The sequence below is a fragment of the Oncorhynchus tshawytscha genome, linkage group LG24 (assembly GCF_018296145.1).
Source record: "Oncorhynchus tshawytscha isolate Ot180627B linkage group LG24, Otsh_v2.0, whole genome shotgun sequence".
Taxonomy (NCBI): Eukaryota; Metazoa; Chordata; class Actinopteri; order Salmoniformes; family Salmonidae; genus Oncorhynchus; species Oncorhynchus tshawytscha.
This window is the reverse complement of record NC_056452.1, coordinates 27,143,182-27,169,561: the sequence shown is the minus strand read 5'-3', so window position 1 is coordinate 27,169,561 and position 26,380 is coordinate 27,143,182. Positions and strand designations below refer to the sequence as shown.

The following is a 26,380-nucleotide window of genomic DNA, read 5'->3' as shown; positions in this document are numbered from 1 at the left end:
ATCATATTGGCCTTTACAATGTAGTGTCCCTGTGGTGTGACTGTGTCCTAATCACCCCAGGGAATGGGAGCCTAGTAGACAGACCCTGCTGGGGTGAAATCCTCCCCACATTGTTCGGTGTGTTTTAGCTTAGAGTAAGATCCTCTCTAGTGTGTTATCCTCAGACTGTTCCAATCAGCAAATGGACAGTGACCTTCATTCAATGACCTTCATTAAGGAGTTGTGTCCCATGGGACTCCCTACTCAACAATATTGTCCCCCAAAATAAGTTGTTAAAACTATAAATATTAATGTGGAAATTGTTGTTATTATTATGAATAATATTGTTATATAATATTGGAAAAATAAAATGTTTGATATGCATTTATTTCCTGTATGATTGGATACTTTTTAAAGAGCCCTGACATGCTTATGCATAGGTACCAAAATTCTCCTCTCCTTTATGTTCTGTTCCAAAATTCTAACTCCTCTCCTTCATGTTCCGTTCCAACATTCTACCAAAATTCTAACTCCTCTCCTCTATGTTCCGCTCCAGCATTCTACCAACATTCTAACTCCTCTCGTCTCTGTTCCGTTCCAACATTCTAACTCCTCTGCTCTCTGTTCCTTTCCAACATTCTAACTCCTCTCCTCTCTGTTCCTTTCCAACATTCTACCAACATTATAAGTCCTCTCCTCTATGTTCCGCTCCAGCATTCTACCAACATTCTAACTCCTCTCGTCTCTGTTCCGTTCCAACATTCTAACTCCTCACCTCTCTGTTCCTTTCCAACATTCTAACTCCTCTCGTCTCTGTTCCGTTCCAACATTCTAACTCCTTTCCTCTATGTTCCGCTCCAACATTCTACCAACATTCTAACTCCTCTCCTCTATGTTCCGCTCCAGCATTCTACCAACATTCTAACTCCTCTCTATCAACATTCTGACTTCTCTCTGTTCCGTTCCAACATTCTAACTCCTCACCTCTCTGTTCCTTTCCAACATTCTAACTCCTCTCCTCTCTGTTCCTTTCCAACATTCTACCAACATTATAAGTCCTCTCCTCTATGTTCCGCTCCAGCATTCTACCAACATTCTAACTCCTCTCGTCTCTGTTCCGTTCCAACATTCTAACTCCTTTCCTCTATGTTCCGCTCCAACATTCTACCAACATTCTAACTCCTCTCCTCTATGTTCCGTTCCAATATTCTAACTTCTCTTTTCTCCTCTCTGTTCCGTTCAAGCATTCTACCAGGATTCTAATTTCTCTGTTCCCTTCCAGTATTCTGAATCCTCTCCTCTATATTCCTTTCCCAGCACTCTACCAGTATTCTGACTTCTATCCTCTCTGTTCCTTTCCAGCACTCTATCAACATTCTGACTTCTATCCTCTCTGTTTCTTTCCAGCACTCTATCAACATTCTGACTTCTATCCTCTCTGTTTCTTTCCAGCATTCTATCAACATTCTGACTTCTATCCTCTATGTTCCTTTCCAGCACTCTATCAACATTCTGACTTCTATCCTCTCTGTTTCTTTCCAGCACTCTATCAACATTCTGACTTCTATCCTCTCTGTTCCTTTCCAGCACTCTATCAACATTCTGACTTCTATCCTCTCTGTTTCTTTCCAGCCCTCTATCAACATTCTGACTTCTATCCTCTCTGTTCCTTTCCAGCACTCTATCAACATTCTGACTTCTATCCTCTCTGTTTCTTTCCAGCCCTCTATCAACATTCTGACTTCTATCCTCTCTGTTCCTTTCCAGCCCTCTATCAACATTCTGACTTCTATCCTCTCTGTTCCTTTCCAGCCCTCTATCAACATTCTGACTTCTATCCTCTGTTCCTTTCCAGCCCTCTATCAACATTCTGACTTCTATCCTCTCTGTTTCTTTCCAGCACTCTATCAACATTCTGACTTCTATCCTCTCTGTTCCTTTCCAGCCCTCTATCAACATTCTGACTTCTATCCTCTCTGTTCCTTTCCAGCACTCTATCAACATTCTGACTTCTATCCTTTCCTTTATGTTCTGTTTCAACATTCTAACTTCTATCCTCTCCTCTATGTTCTGTTTCAACATTCTAACTTCTATCCTCTCCTCTATGTTCTGTTTCAACATTCTAACTTCTATCCTTTCCTCTATGTTCTGTTTCAACATTCTAACTTCTATCCTTTCATTTATGTTCTGTTTCAACATTCTAACTTCTATCCTTTCCTCTATGTTCTGTTTCAACATTCTAACTTCTATCCTCTCCTCTATGTTCTGTTTCAACATTCTAACTTCTATCCTTTCCTCTATGTTCTGTTTCAACATTCTAACTTCTATCCTTTCCTCTATGTTCTGTTTCAACATTCTAACTTCTATCCTTTCCTCTATGTTCTGTTTCAACATTCTAACTTCTATCCTTTCCTCTATGTTCTGTTCCAACATTTCTGTTCCAACATAACTTCTATCCTTCTCTTCTATTCTGTTTCCAACATTCCTCTATCCTTTCCTCTATGTCTCCTCTATGTTCTGTTCCAACATTCTATCCTTCCTATCCTCTCCTCTATGTTCTGTTCCAACATTCTGTTCCAACATTCTTTCTATCCTTTCCTCTATGTTCTGTTCCAACATTCTAACTTCTATCCTCTCCTCTATGTTCTGTTTCAACATTCCAACTTCTATCGTCTCCTCTATGTTCTGTTCCAACATTCTAACTTCTATTGTCTCCTCTATGTTCTGTTTCAACATTCTAACTTCTATTGTCTCCTCTATGTTCTGTTCCAACATTCTAACTTCTATCCTCTCCTCTATGTTCTGTTTCAACATTCCAACTTCTATCGTCTCCTCTATGTTCTGTTCCAACATTCCAACTTCTATCGTCTCCTCTATGTTCTGTTCCAACATTCTAACTTCTATCGTATCCTCTATGTTCTGTTTCAACATTCTAACTTCTATCCTTTCCTCTATGTTCTGTTTCAACATTCTAACTTCTATTCTCTCCTCTATGTTCTGTTCCAACATTCTAACTTCTATCGTATCCTCTATGTTCTGTTCCAACATTCTAACTTCTATCCTTTCCTCTATGTTCTGTTTCAACATTCCAACTTCTATCGTCTTCTCTATGTTCTGTTCCAACATTCTAACTTCTATCATTTCCTCTATGTTCTGTTCCAACATTCTAACTTCTATCATTTCCTCTATGTTCTGTTCCAACATTCTAACTTCTATTGTCTCCTCTATGTTCTGTTTCAACATTCCAACTTCTATCGTCTCCTCTATGTTCTGTTTCAACATTCCAACTTCTATCGTCTTCTCTATGTTCTGTTCCAACATTCTAACTTCTATCATTTCCTCTATGTTCTGTTCCAACATTCCAACTTCTATCGTCTTCTCTATGTTCTGTTCCAACATTCCAACGTGTGTCCTCTCTATGTTCTGTTCCAGCATTCTAACTCCCTTTCTCTTTTTTTGCATTCCAGGCCAATGATCCAGACTCTGGCCTTTGGGGTGAAGTCAAGTACTCCATCTATGGATCCGGATCTGATTTGTAAGTACAGTGGAGTCCTGCCAATACCAATGATTGTTGAACATGAAGATTTGAATAAAATCCATTAATCTGTTGGTGTGGAGCCAGTTGAATAGACCAAAATGGGCAGAAATGATCACTTAAGCAATATAATAATTTGTATTGCCTGATTATGCGTGAGGACAAACGTGGGGAAACCCACTGGGTCTTTGTATTGGGTCCCAATCGCTCAAGCAACAGTGATAGAATGGTAGAAAAAAGTGGGTTCACAGTGAATAAAGTACAGCTGCGTTTATTTTCTATGGCTTTTCCCGGCAATAGATGTGAAAACGCTTGTGCAAAAATAAAAAAAGTTGTGTAAACAGTGTTTACTTGTGTCTACTCTCCACCCAGACATAACAACAACGCTTACCAACAGATGAACCAACCTCCTACTGACTGATCATTCTCAGAGAGATTCATCTTTTTCATGGCATTCTATCACCTGCCGGCTCTGATTATTGTGGATAAAAATGAATGAGTTTGACTTGGGTTAACTAATCCTGCTCCAGGTCAACCATCTCTCAACTCAGATTCTTCCCCTTTGATTGGAAGATGGGAGAAGACAGTATTTCACTATTAGGTTGGCTATGCTTGTAGCTCTTCTCCTCCCTCCTGTAACAGCTTACTCTAAGATTGGGGCACGATAATGACTGGTTAATCTTGTAATTGGATTGCAGGGTGAAAAATAGCCTGCCAGGCCTGGATGTCTCGTGTAGAGAGGGCCAATTAACATGCAATGTGGTAGCTGGAGCTCTGCTATGGAAAGCAAGGCAGGCAGGCTGCAATACAAGCAGAACATTGAAAAAATAAGTGTCAAGTTATCTTCTAATTTTGCTTGCTGTCTTGACGCAGGAAGTAAATGATAAATGTGTGAAAGTTAACAGTTTGCCTTGTATTTGTTAATTTTCACAGGGAATACGTTCTAAAAAAAGAAAATGTTGGAAAATGGCTGAATATGTGCCACTAACAGAATATTGGACATAAAAAAATGTGTACTGGACAAAAAACGACCTTGGTGATAATACAGAATCATTTATCATCTGCAACACGGGTATTGATATATTTTTCCCATGAGATTTAATCCAAGATTAAACTGTTGTGCACAGTACATACAGTAGTGCATAACCTTGATTGTTACATAACTCCCAATATACTGCTAATGCACTGCTAAAATACTGCCAATGTACTGTAAAAAAAATACTGCCAATATACAGGTTCCAAAAGGGTTCTTCGGCTGTCCCCTTAGGAGAACCCTTTTTGGTTCCAGGTAGAGCCCTCTGTGGAAAGGGTTCTACCTGGAACTAAAAAGGGTTCTACCTGGAACTAAAAAGGGTTCTACCTGGAACTAAAAAGGGTTCTACCTGGAACTAAAAAGGGTTCTACCTGGAACTAAAAAGGGTTCTTCAAAGGTTTCTGCTATGGGGACAGCCGAAAAACCCTTTTAGGTTCTAGATAGCAACCTTTTCGAAGATAGCAACCTTTTCTAGATAGCAACCTTTTCGTGTACTGCCTAAATACTGACAATATACTGACAATATATTGCTTGTATACTACCAATATACTGCCAACTTACTCTCAATATACTGTCAATATAATGTTAATATACTATCAATATACTGCCAATATTCCACTAATATAATGTCAATATCCTGCTAATACACTGTTGTGTATTCCAGGTTTCTCATCCACCCGTCCTCAGGCATCATCTACACCCAGGCCTGGGCCACTCTGGATGCTGAGGTCAAGTCCAAGTACAACTTCTACGTGAAGGCAGAGGACACAGAGGGCAAGTACAGCCTGGCAGAGGTGTTTGTCACTGTCCTTGACATGAACGACCACGTTCCAGAGTTTGATGACAGCTTTGTGGAGAGGACCATGATCATCGGTGCACCTGTTAGGGTAGAGGTATGTACAGTGGCAATAAGATAGGATAAGATAGCACTGTATAGATCCCTAAAGTAGAGGTATATACAGTAGCCATGTGGTGTGTAGAGGTATATTCTAGAGCAGTGGTTCCACAACGGTGGGGCTGTAATAGTAGAATGAAGGTGCACTTTCACAATTGTGTAGTGCATCATCAGTGTTCCTCTTGTCATGTCAGTCATTGGATACCTTCCAGAGCTATTACTAACTGGTCATGTCCAGATCAACTATCCCATGTTAGCTAACGTTATTTAGCTAGGTTTCTTAGCCTATACAGTGCATTCGGAAAGTATTCAGACCCCTTGACTTTTTCCACATTTTGTTACGTTACAGCCTTATTCTAAAATTGATGGGTTTTTTTTCTCCCCCTCATCAATCTACACACAATACCCCATAATGACATCACAATACCCCATAATGACATCACAATACCCCATAATGACATCACAATACCCCATAATGACATCACAATACCCCATAATGACATCACAATACCCCATAATGACAAAGCAAAAACATGTTTTTAGAAATTGTTGCAAATGTATTACAAATAAAAAACTGTAATATCACATTTACATAAGTATTCAGACCGTTTACGCAGTATTTTTTTGAAACACCTTTGGCAGTGATTACAGCCTCGAGTCTTCTTGGGTATGACGCTACAAGCTTGGCACACCTGTATTTGTGGAGCTTCTCCCATTCTTCTCTGCAGATCCTCTCAAACACTGTCAGGTTTGATGGGGAGTGTCGCTGTAGAAAAGGCCCATGGAGTTGGTGGAATAATCCTTTAACTCATTGCCATTTACTCAGCTGGGCCAGGGGCGCTTTAATTAGGTCAGGTGGAAATGTCCGACAGATCTCAACTCCATAAAAGGAGGAAATTGCCATCGCCTGATCTCGCTGCTTTCTCTTCCTTAAGTCCATCTGATTCAGACGTTCTGTGCGTCCATGAATCCACCGACTCTGTTACCTTTCATCTGAACTATCTGTTGCGATCCGGAGATGGGCCATCAGTTATTGTTTATAGTTATTACGGCGGAGCGCGGCTTGGAGCGCACGCTTCAAACATATTGTGTAATGTGAATTGTCACTGATCACGGCCCTACGGATCCTCATAGGCCAATTAAGCAATCGATATGGTTCATATGTATTGAAATGAATTATATGTACACATGAAGACAATTGAAAGAGTGAAATGAGAAACGTCATTGTTTGCTAACTGATCAACTTTGATAATGGGGATTATAGATTGTATAACCATTCACTGTTTGTATTCTGTCATGATTTATGATAAATAGTTACGAGCCTAAATGACTCACGGATGATTACTATTGACTTCTTAATGAACTGGACTGTTGAATTCCCTAAATTATGTTAATAATGAATGATATGATTTGATCTTTGATTATGAATTTGACTGGATACATGTTATTCTGTTTCCTTTGTGATGCAGCACAGACGACTCAGTAAATATACCACTTTATGGTTGAAGGAATTCCTGCCTCATTCAGATCCATTCCTCGGCCACCTGACACGTGACCACCTGTTCACCTTCACTGTCAGTCATCCTACCTGTCCAGCTACCCACACAGATTCCACTAATCTTTCAGTCGCTGCACAGCTATTTTCGGGCTCCGGCTGGATCACTCAAGGATGTTTGATCGGGTTCAAGTCCGGGCTCTGGCTGGATCACTCAAGGACATTCAGAGACTTGTACCGAAGCCACTCCTGCTTTGTTTTGGCTGTGTGCTTAGGGTTGTTGTCCTGTTGGAAGGTGAACCTTCACCCCAGTCTGAGGTCCTGAGTGCTCTGGAGGAGGTTTTCATCAAGGATTTCTCTGTACTTTGCTCCGTTCATCTTTCCCTCGATCCTGACTCGTCTCCCAGTCCCTGCCACTGAAAAACATTTCCACAGCATGGTGTTTGCCACCACCATGCTTCACCATAGGGATGGTGACACTTGGCATTTGGACAACTCTAGGAAAAGTCTTGGTGGTCACTGTGTTGTTTTTGATACCCTTCCCCAGATCTGTGCCTCAACACAATTCTGTCTCCGAGGACTACCGGCAATTCCTTCGACCTCATGGCTTGGTTTTTGCTCTGATATGCACTATCAACGGTGGGACCTTAGACAGGTGTGTCCCTTTCCAATTCATGTCCAATCAATTCAATTGACCACAGGTGGACTCCAATCAAGTTGTAGAAACATCTCAAGGATGATCAATAGAAACAGGATGCACCTGAGCTCAATTTCGAGTCTCATAGCAAAGGGTCTGAATACTTATGTAAATAATGTATTTCTGTTTTTTATTTGTAATAAAATAGCAAACATTTATTAAAAAAACAGGTTTCGCCTTGTCATTATGTGGTATCATGTGTAGATTGATGAGTCAAAACATTTTCCCCGATGCTGGAAGGGGGGCCTGAGTGAAAAGGTTTGGGAACCCCTGTCCTAGAGTTGTAATGGTTCACTGGCCATCGGTTCGGTTTGATCCTAAACACTGTGTGAATCAATACATCCCTGGTAAACACTGTGTGAATCAATACACCCCTGGTAAACACTGTGTGAATCATTACACCCCTGGTAAACACTGTGTGAATCATTACACCCCTGGTAAACACTGTGTGAATCATTACACCCCTGGTAAACACTGTGTGAATCATTACACCCCTGGTAAACACTGTGTGAATCATTACACCCCTGGTAAACACTGTGTGAATCATTACACCCCTGGTAAACACTGTGTGAATCATTACACCCCTGGTAAACACTGCGTGAATCATTACACCCCTGGTAAACACTGTGTGAATCATTACACCCCTGGTAAACACTGTGTGAATCATTACACCCCTGGTAAACACTGTGTGAATCATTACACCCCTGGTAAACACTGTGTGAATCATTACACCCCTGGTAAATACTGTACATTGAATGCTTGTTTTTGTTGGATGATAATCACCTGAAATGAAAAATGTGAGCGTGTCCAGAACCGTTCCAGTCCAGCGCAATTTTTAAGTAAATAATGTGTTTAGTTTGACTGCTTTTTCGTTTTTTTAATCCATTCAGGCCATAGATGCCGATGCAGAGTCGCCCAATAACGTGATTGAGTATTCCATTATGCAAGCTGAGCCGGACAACATCTTCGACATCAACGCAGAGACTGGAGAAATCAAGCTGAAGTCGTACATCAAGTCCATGGAGATTGTGCAGAACATCACCAAGCAGAAGGACTGCAGGTGGTCTCTGGTGGTCCAAGCCCGGGACCGAGGATCTCCATCCTTCAGCACTACCGCCGTGGTCAACATCGACATCACTGAGGCGGTAGGTTGAATGTTTCCTGACCTTAACCGTAGAGTAATAACCCTGACCTAACTGCCAAACCCTAACTGCCTAACTGCTTCATTTCCTAACCCTAACTACTTAATTTCCTAACCCTAACTGCCGAATTTCCTCACCCTTACTACCTAATTTCCTAACCCTAACTACCTAACCCTAACTGCCTAACCCTAACTGCCGAATTTCCTCACCCTTACTACCTAATTTCCTAACCCTAACTACCTAACCCTTACTGCCTAATTTCCTAATCCTAACTACCTAACCCTAACTGCTCAATTTCCTAACCCTAACTACCTAACCCTAACTGCTCAATTTCCTAACCCTAACTACCTAACCCTAACTGCTCAATTTCCTAACCCTAACTACCTAACCCTAACTGCTCAATTTCCTAACCCTAACTGCTCAATTTCCTAACCCTAACTACCTAACACTAACTGCTCAATTTCCTAACCCTAACTGCTCAATTTCCTAACCCTAACTACCTAACCCTAACTGCTCAATTTCCTAACCCTAACTACCTAACCCTAACTGCTCAATTTCCTAACCCTAACTACCTAACCCTAACTGCTCAATTTCCTAACCCTAAATACCTAACCCTAACTGCTCAATTTCCTAGCCCTAACTGCTCAATTTCCTAACCCTAACTACCTAACCCTAACTGCTCAATTTTTCCTAACCCTAACTGCTCAATTTCCTAACCCTAACTACCTAACCCTAACTGCTCAATTTCCTAACCCTAACTACCTAACCCTAACTGCTCAATTTCCTAACCCTAACCCTTTCCTAACCCTAACTGCTCAATTTCCTAACCCTAACTACCTAACCCTAACTGCTCAATTTCCTAACCCTAACTACCTAACCCTAACTGCTCAATTTCCTAACCCTAACTGCTCAATTTCCTAACCCTAACTACCTAACCCTAACTGCTCAATTTCCTAACCCTAACTACCTAACCCTAACTGCTCAATTTCCTAACCCTAACTACCTAACCCTAACTGCTCAATTTCCTAACCCTAACTACCTAACCCTAACTGCTCAATTTCCTAACCCTAACTACCTAACCCTAACTGCTCAATTTCCTAACCCTAACTACCTAACCCTAACTGCTCAATTTCCTAACCCTAACTACCTAACCCTAACTGCTCAATTTCCCTAACCCTAACTACCTAACCCTAACTGCTCAATTTCCTAACCCTAACTACCTAACCCTAACTGCTCAATTTCCTAACCCTAACTGCCCAATTTCCTAACCCTAACTGCCCAATTTCCTAACCCTAACTGCTCAATTTCCTAACCCTAACTGCCTAACCCTAACTGCCTAATTTCCTAACCCTAACTGCCTAATTTCCTAACCCTAACTACCTAACCCTAACTGCTCAATTTCCTAACCCTAACTGCCCAATTTCCTAACCCTAACTGCCCAATTTCCTAACCCTAACTGCCCAATTTCCTAACCCTAACTGCCTAATTTCCTAACCCTAACTGCCTAATTTCCTAACCCTAACTGCCTAATTTCCTAACCCTAACTGCCTAATTTCCTAACCATAACTGCCTAACTGCTTAATTTTCTAACCCTGCTGTCATACCTTATCCATAGGCTGCTTACAGGGTAAGGAAATCAATAATTTGGGGGAACTAACGCCAGCAGCATTAGCTCTGTCAAGCCTGTTAAGTGATATTTAAAAACAAACTCTCCTCTAATAGAAACATAAAGAAAGTGCTATTTCAATTGTTTATATTTTGTTTGTTTTTATATTGTAAAAATGTACATACTCATTAAGTGTATTTTTGTTTCCAAATTTGCATTCATTGATTGCATGAATTTTAAAGCCTACCTTCCTCTTTGTTAACTTCGCCCTACATATTTAACATCATATCCGAGAAGAATAGAATACCACAATATTATCTCTGTGTGAATATTATCTCTGTTGTCTTCTGTGTTGCATTGTGCTTTTCAGATCAAAGCTCGAATAATTGCAAACTTCCTGAACCTCATCAAGCGCCCATCAAATGTTATTGGACTTTTTTTGGGCATAGTCGGCTTCACAATCTTACTAACAATCTGTATATCCACTACCTTGTACTGTAGAACAGTGAAGAAAGCTCGCGTCAACCCCCAGGCCAATTTCATCAGAGTTATCCGAAGGCCCAAATGATCATGAGACCCATCCCACTGGACTATACAGACTACATTTTATATATCACCTTATTATATCTGCAAGACATTACTTTATGATACTTTAAAGACAATATATATTTTTTATTTCTTTGTCTGTAAAAGAGTAGCAAAGCACATTATAAAGGATAGGATTTTTCTATTGGATTCTTGTATTGGTATTTGGTATGTTATTAGGATACCCATTAGCTGTTTCCGAAGGCAGAAGCTACTCTTCCTGGGTTCCACACAGAACATGAAAATTGACATAATTACGGAACATGAATAGACAAGATCATCTCAAGGACGGCACTACATACTGGAGCACATTATACAGGAGAGTACTGGAGCACATTATATAGGAGAGTACTGGAGTACATTATATAGGAGAGTACTGGAGCACATTATATAGGAGAGTACTGGGGTACATTATAAAGGAGAGTACTGGAGTACATTATATAGGAGAGTACTGGAGCACATTATATAGGAGAGTACTGGAGCACATTATATAGGAGAGTACTGGAGTACATTATAAAGGAGAGTACTGGAGTACATTATATAGGAGAGTACTGGAGTACATTATATAGGAGAGTACTGGAGTACATTATATAGGAGAGTACTGGAGTACATTATATAGGAGAGTACTGGAGTACATTATATAGGAGAGTACTGGAGTACATTATATAGGAGAGTACTGGAGTACATTATATAGGCGAGTACTGGAGTACATTATATAGGAGAGTATTTATAAAGGAGTACATTATATAGGAGAGTACTGGAGTACATTATAAAGGAGAGTACTGGAGTACATTATATAGGCGAGTACTGGAGTACATTATATAGGAGAGTACTGGAGTACATTATAAAGGAGAGTACTGGAGTACATTATATAGGAGAGTACTGGAGTACATTATAAAGGAGAGTACTGGAGTACATTATATAGGCGAGTACTGGAGTACATTATATAGGAGAGTACTGGAGTACATTATATAGGAGAGTACTGGAGCACATTATAAAGGAGAGTACTGGAGTACATTATAAAGGAGAGTACTGGAGTACATTATAAAGGAACAGTAAATAAGTACACACACACACAAAGGTTTTGACCGGTCGTCAATGTAAATACGATTTTCTTTCTTAACTAACTTGTATACATATGATATTATATAAAAACAATTATAGTTATTTCATATCCATCTTTTATATTTGACTGGGATATGTTTTTCTACTCCTAAAAATGTATTTTTATCTACTTTATTTTTATCTCTACTATTTACTGTTTTGATTATATTGTCAAATTCTAGTGCTAGTATTATAGTATGTAGGACTTATTTTATAGTAATTCACCTAAGTCAGAGCATATTTTAAACAGTTTGACTATACTGAAGTAACAAAGATTAAGTCATTTACTTTCAAGCCAGTGTCTTGAGTTTAAGGTTAATCCCTTTGTCAGAAGAACAGAGTAATCTCTATTTTTCCATTTCATTTTTTTTTCTCCATATCCATGCAAATAATACTCTCAAACCAAAGACCCAGTAGCATTCAACGTAGGGCTTTAGGAACCTGTCACAGGAAGTTAATCCACAATACAATCCTTATCGGAAAACATGTCACTGCGCGTGAACAAAAAGTTCTGAGGCACCAGCCACACTCCCAAACAACAGTCAGTGTGTGTATGACCCAAATGGCACAGCCTAAAGTAGAGCGCCACACCCTAAGCCTCTATCATTAACAGACACAGTAGTTTGGGATGAAAGGGTGTTTGACAACGGTATAATTACAGTGAGAACATACATTATTAGTACATGTATGGACTAGCTGTGGGAATTGAACTCCCCAACCTTGTTGTTGTTAGCCCCGTGCTTTTACCAACTGAGCCACACAGGACTTCCTGCGGCCATCATGCTGCTAGCGTTATAGAGATGTTGTCTGTCTGGGGCTCCTCTGTCAGTGCTTGGCTCATGTCTGACCTCTGACCCTGCTGCTTGCCTGCATGCTTTTGGACCAAAATATGAAAACGTTGAAAACGTCTGATGATCTTAGTCCCGTGGATGGGCATGATTAAAAGTATTATCTTTGTGCTCTTTTGCAGACTCAACTCAAGGGGCCTATGGCAGCCTTTTTATTGCAAAGTAGGCACAACCCAATGAAGGCCCTAGGCATGGTCGCTGGTGTCATTAGCATATTGGTAGGCGTCACTGTCTTGATCTCCACGGCTATGTTCTTGCGCAACACAAAGTCCAACAGGATAATGCCGGCGCGTCGCATCATCATCAGACGGAGACCGTCAAGAGACCGTAAGCCGTGGACGTTTAACGTACCATTCCGTGGCGGCGGTGGAAATGACCCGTTGAACAAGTTTGTTGTAGGCGACCCGGAAGCAGGGAGTGTCAGCATCAACCCCAACAAAAACATCAGACCCAGGTGCTCTAGATCAAAGCCCAATCCTCTGCCCCCCAGAGCCCCCTGTCTGTCTCCTCCATCCTGTCCCCCTCTGTCCTCCGACCCCAGGCCCAGTGAGAGGCCCCGGGCTGCAGTGCCGACCGTCTCTGGGGCCCTGGCTTCAAAGGGCTCCAGAAGATCCAGCCAGAGCAGAGAGAGCAACATCAGCTCTGAGACTACTAGAATCCCCGTCAGCTCAGCCCTGGTCTCTGAACTCAAAAGGAGACTGGAGCAGAAAATCATTGAGAGCAACTCAAGCTATTATTGAACCTGATAGGTGTGGTGTGCTGGCGTTCTAACCAATCTGTCAGTAAATTGTCTGGACTTGCTGAATGTCCTCAGTGCTAGGATTGTAAAACTGCAATTGTAAAAGAAGGTTGAGGACAGTAGGTAAATTCCCTTCAAAACTGTATTTGTTTTCAAAGTAAGTCCTCTGTCAAAGCAATGTTGCAACACTGTCCTATTATTGAACCTACTGAATCTAACGAGCTCTACACATTTTCTTCAAGATGTTAACATAACGTTGGACACTTGGATCCATGGGCCCCGGTCCAGAATAGTGCAGTTTACAGGGAATTAGGGTGCCATTTGAGACACGCACTGTCATCCAGAAATAACTAGAGATGTTTCTGTACTGCCATCTTGAGACGTGTAATGGTATCCTTGTTAGATACATCTCTGCATTGCTGCCATCTTGAGATGTGTAATGGGATCCTTGTTAGATACATCTCTGCATTTCTGCCATCCTGAGATGTGTAATGGGATCCTTGTTAGATAAGTTTGCATATCTGCCATCCTGAGATGTGTAATGGTATCCTTTTGTTAGATAAGTTTGCATATCTGCCATCCTGAGATGTGTAATGGTATCCTTTTGTTAGATAAGTTTGCATATCTGCCATCCTGAGATGTGTAATGGTATCCTTTTGTTAGATAAGTTTGCATTTCTGCCATCTTGAGATGTGTAACAGGATCCTTGTTAGATACGTCTCTGCATTTCTGCCATCTTGAGATGTGTAATGGGATCCTTGTTAGATACGTCTCTGCATTGCTGCCATCCTGAGATGTGTAACAGGATCCTTGTTAGATACGTCTCTGCATTGCTGCCATCCTGAGGGAAACAACATGTTAACAAGAGTGACTAAGGGAGAAATACTGGACCATGTCTGAGGAAAAGACTACTGCATATTTCTGTGTTATATTCCTGAAACGGTTTAGTTTAATTTGCTTAAGACCCTGCAATGTTTTCAAGAATAGTGCTGAAATATATGATTAGGATTGATATGTAGCCTATGTTGCCAGAATGCAAAATGGAATTCAAATTACGGAATTAATTTGGCTAAAAGGACGCCTCAAAATAGCCTCAATCAGCCTTGCTACTGTAGCTAGCTAGCTAGCTTGTTTACAATGATTTGATGCAGTCCAGACGGGCACTAGCAGATGGCATAATAGATAACATATGGCAGCAAGGAGTTTGTGTAACTAGTGCCACACGCCGGAGCCCCTATTCCTCTCTCCACTCACCTCTTCCCCACCTTTCTACTGATACAAACAAGGTGACTTCAGCGAGCAAGTCTCCATTGAAGTTTTCCGAAACAACTGTTTTCTTTAAAACACGTAGTATTTCTACTGTCATGATTTTGTTGTAACAGTGAAAACATTTCAAATGCCCATCCCTAAAAATGTACCAACTTTGACTTGTGCGTCAGATCGAAGCAGCTATATGACACAGCTATAAAAAAATAAGAGATCTTTTTTTGACAGGATGAATGCCATTGCTTAAACACGAGTGCTCATGGACCTGTGTCTGTGACATTCTAATGGTGTTTGTCATATTTAGATAAGTAGATGTTCAAGGATTATGATGTGCCACTGCCTGCTTTCAAGACAACAAAACCTCTTGCTTGTTTGAAATCAGTAACTTTTTTTCTTTATTTCTTTATTTTGTTTTTTTTTGTTTTGCTGAAATGCTTTTCTATTTCAAAAAGGGTCTTCTTTTAATTTGGGGGGATTGGTGTTGGATTACTCACTTAAATGAAGGAATCACTTTGTTGTTTCAGTAAATATCAAACTGTATGAACGGAGATGTTGTAAATTTGGCCATAAACTAAAGCATTAATTTCCACGCTGTGCAAACTACATGAAAATGAATGGGATACATAACGATACAATATATTCTATATATGTGTGTATGTATGTATATATTCAATAATAATAATGTATGTGGTGTAACACTTGCCTGTTTCTTGAAGTGAAATCTTTATTGTCTTTATTTTTTCGTTTTGAATAAATGTATGAAAAATAATTGTCGTGTTGTGATTTTGTTAGTTCATAACTAGCGGGATATACAGTACGTTTTAGATAACAACAATAAACGGAGAGAAGAAAAAATAAGTAATCCGCACACTACTCTTGATCGTATCACTACTCTTGATCGTATCACTGCTCTTGATCGTATCACTACTCTTGATCGTATCACTGCTCTTGATCGTATCACTGCTCTTGATCGTATCACTGCTCTTGATCGTATCACTGCTCTTGATCGTATCACTACTCTTGATCGTATCACTGCTCTTGATCGTATCACTGCTCTTGATCGTATCACTGCTCTTGATCGTATCACTACTCTTGATCGTATCACTGCTCTTGATCGTATCACTACTCTTGATCGTATCACTGCTCTTGATCGTATCACTGCTCTTGATCGTATCACTGCTCTTGATCGTATCACTACTCTTGATCGTATCACTGCTCTTGATCGTATCACTACTCTTGATCGTATCACTGCTCTTTAATTAGCTTTACGCATCGCCCTCACAGCCTTTGTCAGAGCTTAAGATAACAATAGACTACAATACTGAAATAATTTTGTGATCGGCAATAAATTACATAAAAAAATAAATACATGTTTATGTGTAGATGTCAGTGGAGGCTGCTGAGGGGAGGACCGCTCATAATAATGGCTGGAACGGAGCAAATGGAATGGCATCAAACCATGTTTGATGTATTTGGTACCGTTCCACTGATTCCACTCCAGCCATTCGCATGAGCCCGTCCTCCCCAATTTAAGGTGCCACCAACCTCCTGTGATAGGTACGGTACTATATGTCATTATTCAATCAAAGGCGTGTTGTCGACAAGTGCATTGACTTTTAAGGATAATTTACACACATGAATGGTCTCAGGATGCTTTACTGTTGGCATGACACAGGACTGATTGTAGCGCTCACCTTGTCTTCTCCGGACAAGCTTTTCTCCGGACGTCCCAAACAATCGGGAAGGGGATTCATCAGGGAAAATGACTTTACCCCAGTCCTCAGCAGTCCAATCCCTGTATCTTTGGCAGAAAATCAGTCTGTCCCTGATGTTTTTCCTGGAGAGAAGTGGCTTCTTTGCTGCCCTTCTTGACAACAGGCCATCCTGCAAAAGTCTTCGCCTCACTGTGCATGCAGATGCACTCACACCTGCCTGCTGCCATTCCTGAGCAAGCTCTGTACTGGTGGTGCCCCGATCCCGCAGCTGATTCAACTTTAGGAGATGGTCCTGGCGCTTGCTGGACTTTCATGGGGTGCCACAACAATTGCACCGCTCTCCTTGAAATTCTTGATGATCCGATAAATGGTTGATTTAGGTGCAAACTTACTGGTAGCAATATCCTTGCCTGTGAAGCCCTTTTTGTGCAAAGCAATGATGACGGCACGTGTTTCCTTCAGGTAACCATGGTTGACAGAGGAAGAACAATGATTCCAAGCACCACCCTCCTTTTGAAGCTTCCAGTCTGTTATTCGAACTCAATCAGCATGACAGAGTGATCCCAAGCCTTGTCCTCGTCAACACTCACACCTGTGTTAATGGGAGAATCACTGACATGATGTCAGTTGGTCCTTTTGTGGCAGGGCTGAAATGCAGTGGAAATGTTTTTTAGGGGATTCAGTTCATTTGCATGGCAAAGAGGGACTTTGCAATTAATTGTAATTCGTCTGATCACTCTTCATAACATTCTGGAGTGTATGCAAATTGCCATCATACAAACTGAGGCAGCAGACTTTGTGAAAGTTAACATTTGTGTCATTCTCAAAACTTTGAGACAGAGAGCTGTTTGGCATCTCTGTTTTGATAATGTACCACGTTTACTAAGGCTGTCTCAGCTCAGCTGTTTGAAATCCAATTTCTCCAGAATTTTGCATAAGAATGGAATGTTGGTGTCAGGTGTGTGCGTACTGGTAGTGAAGTCAGGTGCAGGAGAGCAGAGAGTTGTGAAACAGGCGCACACTTTATTGAGGCAGGAGCAAACAGCAGATGGATGCTACTGCGTCAAAAACCTCCAGCAAAAATGGCAAAAGTGCAAAGCGCGAAAACAGTCACTAAAGCTGTAGTTTACCAAATAAACATACTTTGTGAAATAAACACGGAATGGAAAACCAGCCTGGTGCATCACATAAAACATGTAACACAAAACAATTCCGCACAAGGACATGGGGGGGAACAGAGGAATATATATATACACAATGTGATTAGGGAATGTAAACCAGGTGTGCGGGGAACAAGACAAAACAAATGGAACAATGAAAAATGGAGCGGCGATGGCTAGAAGGTCGGTGACGTCGACTGCCGAACAAGGAGAGGAGCCGACTTCGGTGGAAGTCGTGACAGTTGGAGATTGTCCGAAAATTGCTAAGAGCTGAAGAATCTACATTACTTTCCTTCAGAAGGGGTTTCACCATAGCAGTTTTTAGTGCAGGGAGGGATTAACAATAGCTTGCACTTCTTCAGATATGCAATTAAAAACTATTTTGAAGAAGGTTGGGGGGGGTAGGATTGAGAAGGCAGGTAGAAGGCTTAAGTTGTGATATAACTTTTCCTGAGTATATCTGTGTCAAATCCATAGTGCCTTTGTGTGGTAGACTAGGGACAATATCATCAAGCTTCTCATCAGATCTTGCTTATGCAGCACACTCCTCATATTTAGACTTGGAAGAGAGTTCACATAGGTTTGAGGTAGAATTTATGAGTTCATGGTCCCGTGTAGCTCAGCTGGTAGAGCATGGGGCTTGCAACATCAGTGTTAATCAATTCCCACGGGAGGGCCAGTGTTAAAACAGTATGCACTCTGTACTGTAAATTACTCTGGAGAAGAGTGTATGCTAAATTACCTCCACAAACATGAGGCCATCAATGGTTGAGAAGAGCACTCTCAAATTATTCTGATTAATAGTGATTAAGTTAGAAAAATGAACATGTCTGCAATGTCTAATTGTCTTGTTATACAGGATATGCCAAGTTGCTCTTAGAATATAATAATGGCAACTTTTACTTTCTTCACTTCCGCTCTGCCATTCTGCAATTTCTCTAACCGCTCCTACACCAAAACGGCATCATCACCATGTTCACAATCACACAGTACCATTCCAACCTCATTGTGTGGAAATGTATATAAAACTCATTTAAAATATGGAGGGGCCCTCAACCAAATCTCTCTTAGGGCCCCCAAAAGGCTACAGCCGGCCCTGATTGTCTTCATAAGTGTATGCTGTCCCTGGGTAAATGGGTGATGTTAACCCTTTAAACCTTACCATTAACACCCTATTCTACAGTCAAACTGACCTGCACCATCTTCCTAATCTTCTTTCTTGACCCTCTCGTCTCTATTCACTCATTCATGGGTAAATCTCACTTATACATAATTGGCATTTGTCTTTTGGCGGCTGAGAATGTTGATAGCAAATTCCGGTGAATCTTTCAACTGGGAAACCTGAACATTTTGTGAAAGTTATCGGAATTTTAGGTGTAATAAATTGAAAGACGTAAACTTACGATGATACAAATCAAATAAGTAGAATATCTTTGACTCCACAATAGATGTGCTTTTATTCAAGACTATACATGTTTTGATCACATTGGCATGTGAAAGACAGATATTTTAGGCAATTGTTGAATACAAAAATACATTCAAGTAAATTAAGGACTAAATTATTTACTCCCTTAATGTGACAGACAATATATATTTTATATAGATAAAAAAAAAACTAATATCAGAAATGATCATCTAATGCAGCTTTCAGTAAACTCAGAGAATATCTCATGTTGTCTATTCTCTCTGAGAGACATAGGATCTAGGTGAGACCCAAATGGGACCCTATTCACATTGTAGTGCACTACTTTTTATCTGGGCCCATACGGAGTAGTACACTACTTTTGTCCATGTCCCACTGGGAGTAGTGCACTACTTTTGACCAGAGCCCATAGTGTACTATATAGGTAGTGTACTATATAGGGAATAGGGTGGCATTTGGTACACAGGTGTGGTTAAGAGGTTAAAGATCTAGAGAGATACAAGATACAGATTATTAAAAAAAACAATATATGATAATCTCTTTACCAGTGTATGAATAAACACGCACCAAAACAACGCTTTTACATAACACATCCTTTTGAGTTGTGGTGCTAAAATCAAAGTGTTAGTCTGTGAACATGCACTCCCTTCCTGTTGGCCCTATCTCTGGGATGTTTACAGATCTGCAGGAAGTCCCACAACTAAACCTCTTATACCTATCCTATCCTATCCTATAGGATAACCTATCCAGACAAGGGTTACAAAATTACAGTAACTTTCCTAAAATTCCCAGGTTTTCCAGAAATCCTGGTTGGACAATTGCAGATGTTCTGCTTATTCCCTCCTGATTCCATGAATCACCAACCAGGATTTCCTGATTCCATGAATCTCCAAACAGGATTTCCTGATTCCATGAATCTCCAAACAGGATTTCCTGATTCCATGAATCTCCAAACATGATTTCCTGATTCCATGAATCTCCAAACAGGATTTCCTGATTCCATGAATCTCCAAACAGGATTTCCTGATTCCATGAATCTCCAAACAGGATTTCTGGAAAACCTGAACATTTTGTGAACGTTACCAGAATTGTACAACCCTAATCCAGACCCTTCAGATTTGTAAACATCAAAAGCTTAAGGTCAATGGGATCTGGGTAGGGAGCAATTCGGATGGTGTTGTCTCAAGTGTCTACCTTCACCCCTAACTCTAATCCCAACAACCTTCACCCCTAACTCTAATCCTAACAACCTTCACCCCTAACTCTAATCCCAACAACCTTCACCCCTAACTCTAATCCCAACAACCTTCACCCCTAACTCTAATCCCAACAACCTTCACCCCTAACTCTAATCCCAACAACCTTCACCCCTAACTCTAATCCCAACAACCTTCACCCCTAACTCTAATCCCAACAACCTTCACCCCTAACTCTAATCCCAACAACCTTCACCCCTAACTCTAATCCCAACAACCTTCACCTCTAACTCTAATCCCAACAACCTTCACCCCTAACTCTAATCCCAACAACCTTCACCCCCAAATCTAATCCTCACCATCCCACCCCCACCATCCCAAAGTGAGTCAAAAACAGGAAAAGAGTAGCAAAGAAGCCTCATACATTACGTAGGTAGTCGTGCAAAGGCTGTATACAGTATGTATTCCATGTATATTTAACTGAACCTCTCCTAATGAATGAGTTTCAACGAACCGTGAGGAAATGCAGTCCATTACATTCTGAAGACAAGAACAACTATATTGCATGTACAGAATTAACAGTTTTTTTTTTTGCCAGATGAGATGAATTCTCCATTTTTCTTTTAAAACAGAGATCAATCAAGATAAATAGATACAGTATATAAACTCATTAAAAAAAAAAAACTTTAACAATATACTCTTTCTACAGACATGGAGAAAGGCGTTTCACTCTTAACATGACAACTTGAAGTTTAACAAATGTATTTCCTAAAGCTTCACTTCACATGAGACTGTTTCCCAATATTACAGATAAGTGTTCCTCTAGGCGTCTTGTACACGTTTTAAAACTTTAAACCTACAGCTAAAATAACATTGTCTCTAGTGGTAGTCTCTAGTGGTAGTCTCTAGTGGTAGTCTCTAGTGGTAGTCTCTAGTGGTTGTCTCTAGTGGTAGTCTCTAGTGGTTGTCTCTAGTGGTTGTCTCTAGTGGTAGTCTCTAGTGGTTGTCTCTAGTGGTAGTCTCTCGTGGTTGTCTCTAGTGGTTGTCTCTAGTGGTAGTCTCTAGTGGTTGTCTCTAGTGGTTGTCTCTAGTGGTTGTCTCTAGTGGTTGTCTCTAGTGGTTGTCTCTAGTGGTTGTCTCTAGTGGTTGTCTCCAGTGGTTGTCTCCAGTGGTTGTCTCCAGTGGTTGTCTCTAGTGGTTGTCTCCAGTGGTTGTCTCTAGTGGTTGTCTCTAGTGGTTGTCTCTAGTGGTTGTCTCTAGTGGTTGTCTCTAGTGGTTGTCTCCAGTGGTTGTCTCTAGTGGTTGTCTCTAGTGGTTGTCTCTAGTGGTAGTCTCTAGTGGTAGTCTCTAGTGGTTGTCTCTAGTGGTTGTCTCTAGTGGTTGTCTCTAGTGGTTGTCTCTAGTGGTTGTCTCCAGTGGTTGTCTCCAGTGGTTGTCTCTAGTGGTTGTCTCTAGTGGTTGTCTCCAGTGGTTGTCTCTAGTGGTTGTCTCTAGTGGTTGTCTCTAGTGGTTGTCTCTAGTGGTTGTCTCCAGTGGTTGTCTCCAGTGGTTGTCTCTAGTGGTTGTCTCTAGTGGTAGTCTCTAGTGGTTGTCTCTAGTGGTTGTCTCTAGTGGTTGTCTCTAGTGGTTGTCTCTAGTGGTTGTCTCTAGTGGTTGTCTCCAGTGGTTGTCTCTAGTGGTTGTCTCCAGTGGTTGTCTCTAGTGGTTGTCTCCAGTGGTTGTCTCTAGTGGTTGTCTCCAGTGGTTGTCTCTAGTGGTTGTCTCTAGTGGTAGTCTCTAGTGGTAGTCTCTAGTGGTTGTCTCCAGTGGTTGTCTCTAGTGGTTGTCTCTAGTGGTTGTCTCTAGTGGTTGTCTCTAGTGGTTGTCTCTAGTGGTTGTCTCTAGTGGATATTTTAAAATGTTAAACCTACAGCTAATATAGCATTGTCTCTAGTGGTTGTCTCTAGTGGTTGTCTCTAGTGGTTGTCTCTAGTGGTTGTCTCTAGTGGATATTTTAAAATGTTAAACCTACAGCTAATATAGCATTGTCTCTAGTGGTTGTCTCTAGTGGATATTTTTTTGAAAACTTTAAACCTGTCGCACTGCTTTGCTTTATCTTGGCCAGGTCGCAGTTATAAATGAGAACTTGTTCTCAGCTGGCCTACCTGGTTAAATAAAGGTGAAATAAAAAAACAGCGAATATAGCATTGTCTCCAGTGGTTGTCTCTAGTAGATATTTTAAAACTTTAAACCTACAGCTAATATAGCTTTGCTCCAGTGGTTGTCTCTGGTAGATCTTGTGCTTTTCCCCTGTGGTTGTTTTTTTCATCTGAGGACTTACTCCTCTTCTTCATCACCTCTTCAGAGTCTCCACAGAGTCCTTCATCGCTGGCGGCTTGGAGGCTGTCGAAGGTCCCCTGTCTCTCCCCATTGGTCCTCAGGGTCTTCTCTTGCCTCCTCCTCCTCTTACACTGCTCCGTACAGCGGTCCAGGTAGCTGAACGTACATCTGGTGTCGGTGGTGCAGGCGTACATCCCCACGGGCACCGCCAGCACCATGGCGCACACGATCACGATAATATGGATGAGCTTCTCCCGTTGTTCCAGCTGACTGATGTCACTTCCTGTTACAAACACGATGCACTGACCGGCGCGGGGCATCTGGTTCTTCAGCGTTACACACACCTCGTATTTAGTAACCGGTAGGAGGTCGTTGACCGAATAGGTGTTGATGCCCGGCCCGATGTATGTCAACTCCTTTTTGTCAGAGTGGTATTTCCCCAAGTGGATGGTGAACCAGGTCTCTGCAGGGTTGTCCGTCGCAGCGTACCACTCCAGAGTGATGCCGTAGACCGTCTGCTTGGAGATGCGGATGTCAATGTAGACGTTCTCGTCGGCTGAGGCCAGGGGGAACGGGGGTAGAGACATGGCGGCACCAACGGAGGAGGAGGAGGCGTTGAAAGACTTGATGTTGACCAGGACACTGACGGAGGAGTTGCCTATGAAGTTGTTGGCGAAGCAGGTGTAAGCGCCTCGGTCCGCCAGGTGAAGGGATGGGATGACCAGCTGAGATCTGATGGTCTCATCGTCCACACGGGTCTCTGAGACTGGAGAGAAAGGAGAATTATGTTACAACTTAATCAACAAGGGTGGATAAAAATCAACATATTGTACATGTATAATATGCAGTATTGTTTATGTTATTTGTTGCATTAGGCATTATTGTTAAGTTTGCCTACAAGAAAGGCAGTGTCATACACTGTTTAAACATCAATAGCCAATCAAACCATGTTTCAATCTATAAACACCAATAGCCAATCAAACCCTGTTTTAATCTATAAACACCAATAGCCAACCAAACCCTGTTTCTATCTATAAAAACCAATAACCAACCAAACCATGTTTCAATCTATAAACACCAATAGCCAATCAAACCCTGTTTTAATCTATAAACACCAATAGCCAACCTGTTTTAATCTATAAACACCAATAGCCAACCTGTTTTAATCTATAAACACCAATAGCCAACCTGTTTTAATCTATAAACACCAATAGTCTACCTGTTTCAATCTATAAACACCAATAACCAACCAAACCCTGTTTCAATCTATAAACACCAATAGCCAATCAAACCATGTTTCAATCTATAAACACCAATAGTCAAATGAATGTATGAAATACACATGCTTTAGCCTACTTGGCTTAAATCCTGTCATCAAAGTGGTGTAGTTATGAGTGACTGACATGTGATATCAGTCACTGGTAAATAACCGCAGCAAAGTCACAGCAATCTAATAGATGATAGTTTGGAAGTTGCAATTAAATAAAACCTTACCAGTAAATCCCCGTATAATCTTCAGGCTGTATGACCAGTGGATGGCGGGGTCAGGCCTGGCTTTGACTAAGCACCGGAGGGTTACCTTGTCCCCCAGTGACACCGTCATGTTGCTTTCTGAGGCTGAGGCCTCGGGCTTCATACATGTTTTCAAACCGACTTCGTGGAAGAACTTTCCCGCTCTGGAACTGGGGCCAGTGCACATCAGGTACGAGTTCATCAGAATTAGAGGCGGACTAACACTTTTGATAAACTCTACGAAACCTTTGAGGCGGCAGTCACACAGCCAAGGGTTGTCGTGCAGCGCTAAAACAACGTTGGTCTCTCCACTGCTGGGCTCTGTACCTTCTTTTCTCTCCGGAGTGTTGAGGAGAGGCCAGTTGAGGAAGACATCCCTGGATATGACAGTAAGCTGATTGAAGGATAAGTCTAAATAGGTCAGGCCTGGAAGTTGTCTCAGGGCAGATTCCGGGAGAACGTCTAGTCGGTTATGTTTCAGGTCCAAAATCTTCAGGTTCGGGGTATCCTGGAACGCTGTCCATGGGACTGAACGCAGCTTATTCCCCTGTAGCCGTAGTTCGGTTAGATTCGTCAGCCCCTCCAGACTCTTGATGTTCATTAGGGTGATGTCGTTGAAATTCAACCACAGAGACACCAAGGCACTAACTTTAGAGAAGGAGCCGCGGGGTAATTCGGTCAGATGAGAATTCTCTATTCGAATTTTACTGAAATCATTTGGAACATTGTCTGGGATTCGTCCCATGGCTGTTTCCATGCAAAGTAGGGATCTAAAATGAAACAAAAAAACATGCTGGGTTATGTAAGTACGGTTACAGTTATAATTTAATGTTTAAATGAAATAAACAAAACTAGGTTATTTATGTTCTCTTAGAGTAAGTAAATCTCTCCACGTTGTTAAAACAAGTTCTGAAAAACAACATTGAGTTTAGCAATAGGCTAAAGTCGATCAGTCAATAGGTCTACTGCATAACGTACTGACACCGTAAAGAAACTCGGGTCAAAACTAGTTAGCCTACAAAATAATTGACAACAAACAATTTACCTTCCCAAGTTGTCATTTGTGCAAGAGCAGCCGGGTAAACAAGAAGTTGATCCAGGAGTAACTCGACAGAATAGCAACGCTATAGTTAAAACTGAATACAAGGTGGCGGCCATATTCCTTTAACAGAAACGCATGTGAAGCATTTGAGCAGGGCATCTCCACCGGGACGGACCGTATAGGTAAAGCTATTACTTTAATCTTCCTAGTGACGCAATTTCTTAAGACCCCAAAGGACATGATAAACACACCGGAGGTTTGTATTTTTAGCAATGAGCCTCATTGACTGAGTGTCTATATGTGCCTCTACTAAACATATGTTCACTAATCCCTATGAATTAATGGGAAGGTTTTCAGGAATAATACGACTTGATATTGAATATGTGACCTGACCCCCAAAAAATAAAAATAGAAATGGATTATCAGGGAGCATAATACGCAATCTATAGATTTGTCTTACTACAAACCAGCTGAGAAAATGGCACCCTATACCCAACGCCTATTATTTGTGTTACTGCGTGAAACAAAAGGATCACAAAAAAAACAAAGAGCTCGTGGTGCCTTTTTAATTGAGGAACATTGGAAGAGGTCTTCAGACATACATAGTCTGCAGATGTTAGTGTACAAAGTAAAGGACTACAGTGACCATGACACAAACAAACACTGGTCTAAGGTACTTAAGTAAAAAATACTGGAAAGTACTATTTAATACTATTTAAATCGTTTTTTGGGGTATTTGTACAGATGTTAGTGTACAAAGTAAAGGACTACAGTGACCATGACAAGGAAACAAGTTGTACACCAAACAAACACTGGTCTAAGGTACTTAAGTAAAAAATACTGGAAAGTACTACTTAAATAGTTTTTTGAGGTATTTGTACTTTACTATTTATACAGTGCCTTGCGAAAGTATTCGGCCCCCTTGAACTTTGCGACCTTTTGCCACATTTCAGGCTTCAAACATAAAGATATAAAACTGTATTTTTTTGTGAAGAATCAACAACAAGTGGGACACAATCATGAAGTGGAACGACATTTATTGGATATTTCAAACTTTTTTAACAAATCAAAAACTGAAAAATTGGGCGT

At 41.0% G+C, this 26,380-nt stretch overlaps 2 protein-coding genes across 3 annotated transcripts in view; one reads left to right on the top strand and one right to left on the bottom strand.

The window, feature by feature from the left end:
- Positions 1-15,694, top strand: part of LOC112235720 (cadherin-related family member 1-like) — a 28,076-nt gene extending 12,382 nt beyond the window's left edge. Inside the window, exons 15-18 of one of the 2 annotated variants that reach the window (XM_042305595.1) lie at positions 3,447-3,514; positions 5,212-5,440; positions 8,525-8,779; positions 13,042-15,694. In XM_042305595.1, coding sequence (XP_042161529.1) covers positions 3,447-3,514; positions 5,212-5,440; positions 8,525-8,779; positions 13,042-13,659 — 1,170 coding nt within the window. In that variant the 3' untranslated portion in view covers positions 13,660-15,694. Of the gene's footprint in view, positions 1-3,446; positions 3,515-5,211; positions 5,441-8,524; positions 8,780-10,752; positions 11,672-13,041 lie in introns of those variants that run through there. The other variant, XM_042305596.1, reaches the window with a different exon arrangement.
- Positions 15,695-21,598: 5,904 nt separating this feature from the next.
- Positions 21,599-25,545, bottom strand: LOC112235718 (leucine-rich repeat, immunoglobulin-like domain and transmembrane domain-containing protein 2). Its single transcript, XM_024404199.2, has 3 exons — positions 25,295-25,545; positions 24,232-25,019; positions 21,599-23,503 (listed from the first exon to the last, which is right to left on the bottom strand). The coding sequence occupies exons 1-3, from the start codon at positions 25,405-25,407 to the stop codon at positions 22,656-22,658; spliced, it is 1,749 nt and encodes a 582-aa protein (XP_024259967.2). The 5' UTR covers positions 25,408-25,545; the 3' UTR covers positions 21,599-22,655.
- Between the last annotated feature and the right edge of the window lie 835 nt (positions 25,546-26,380).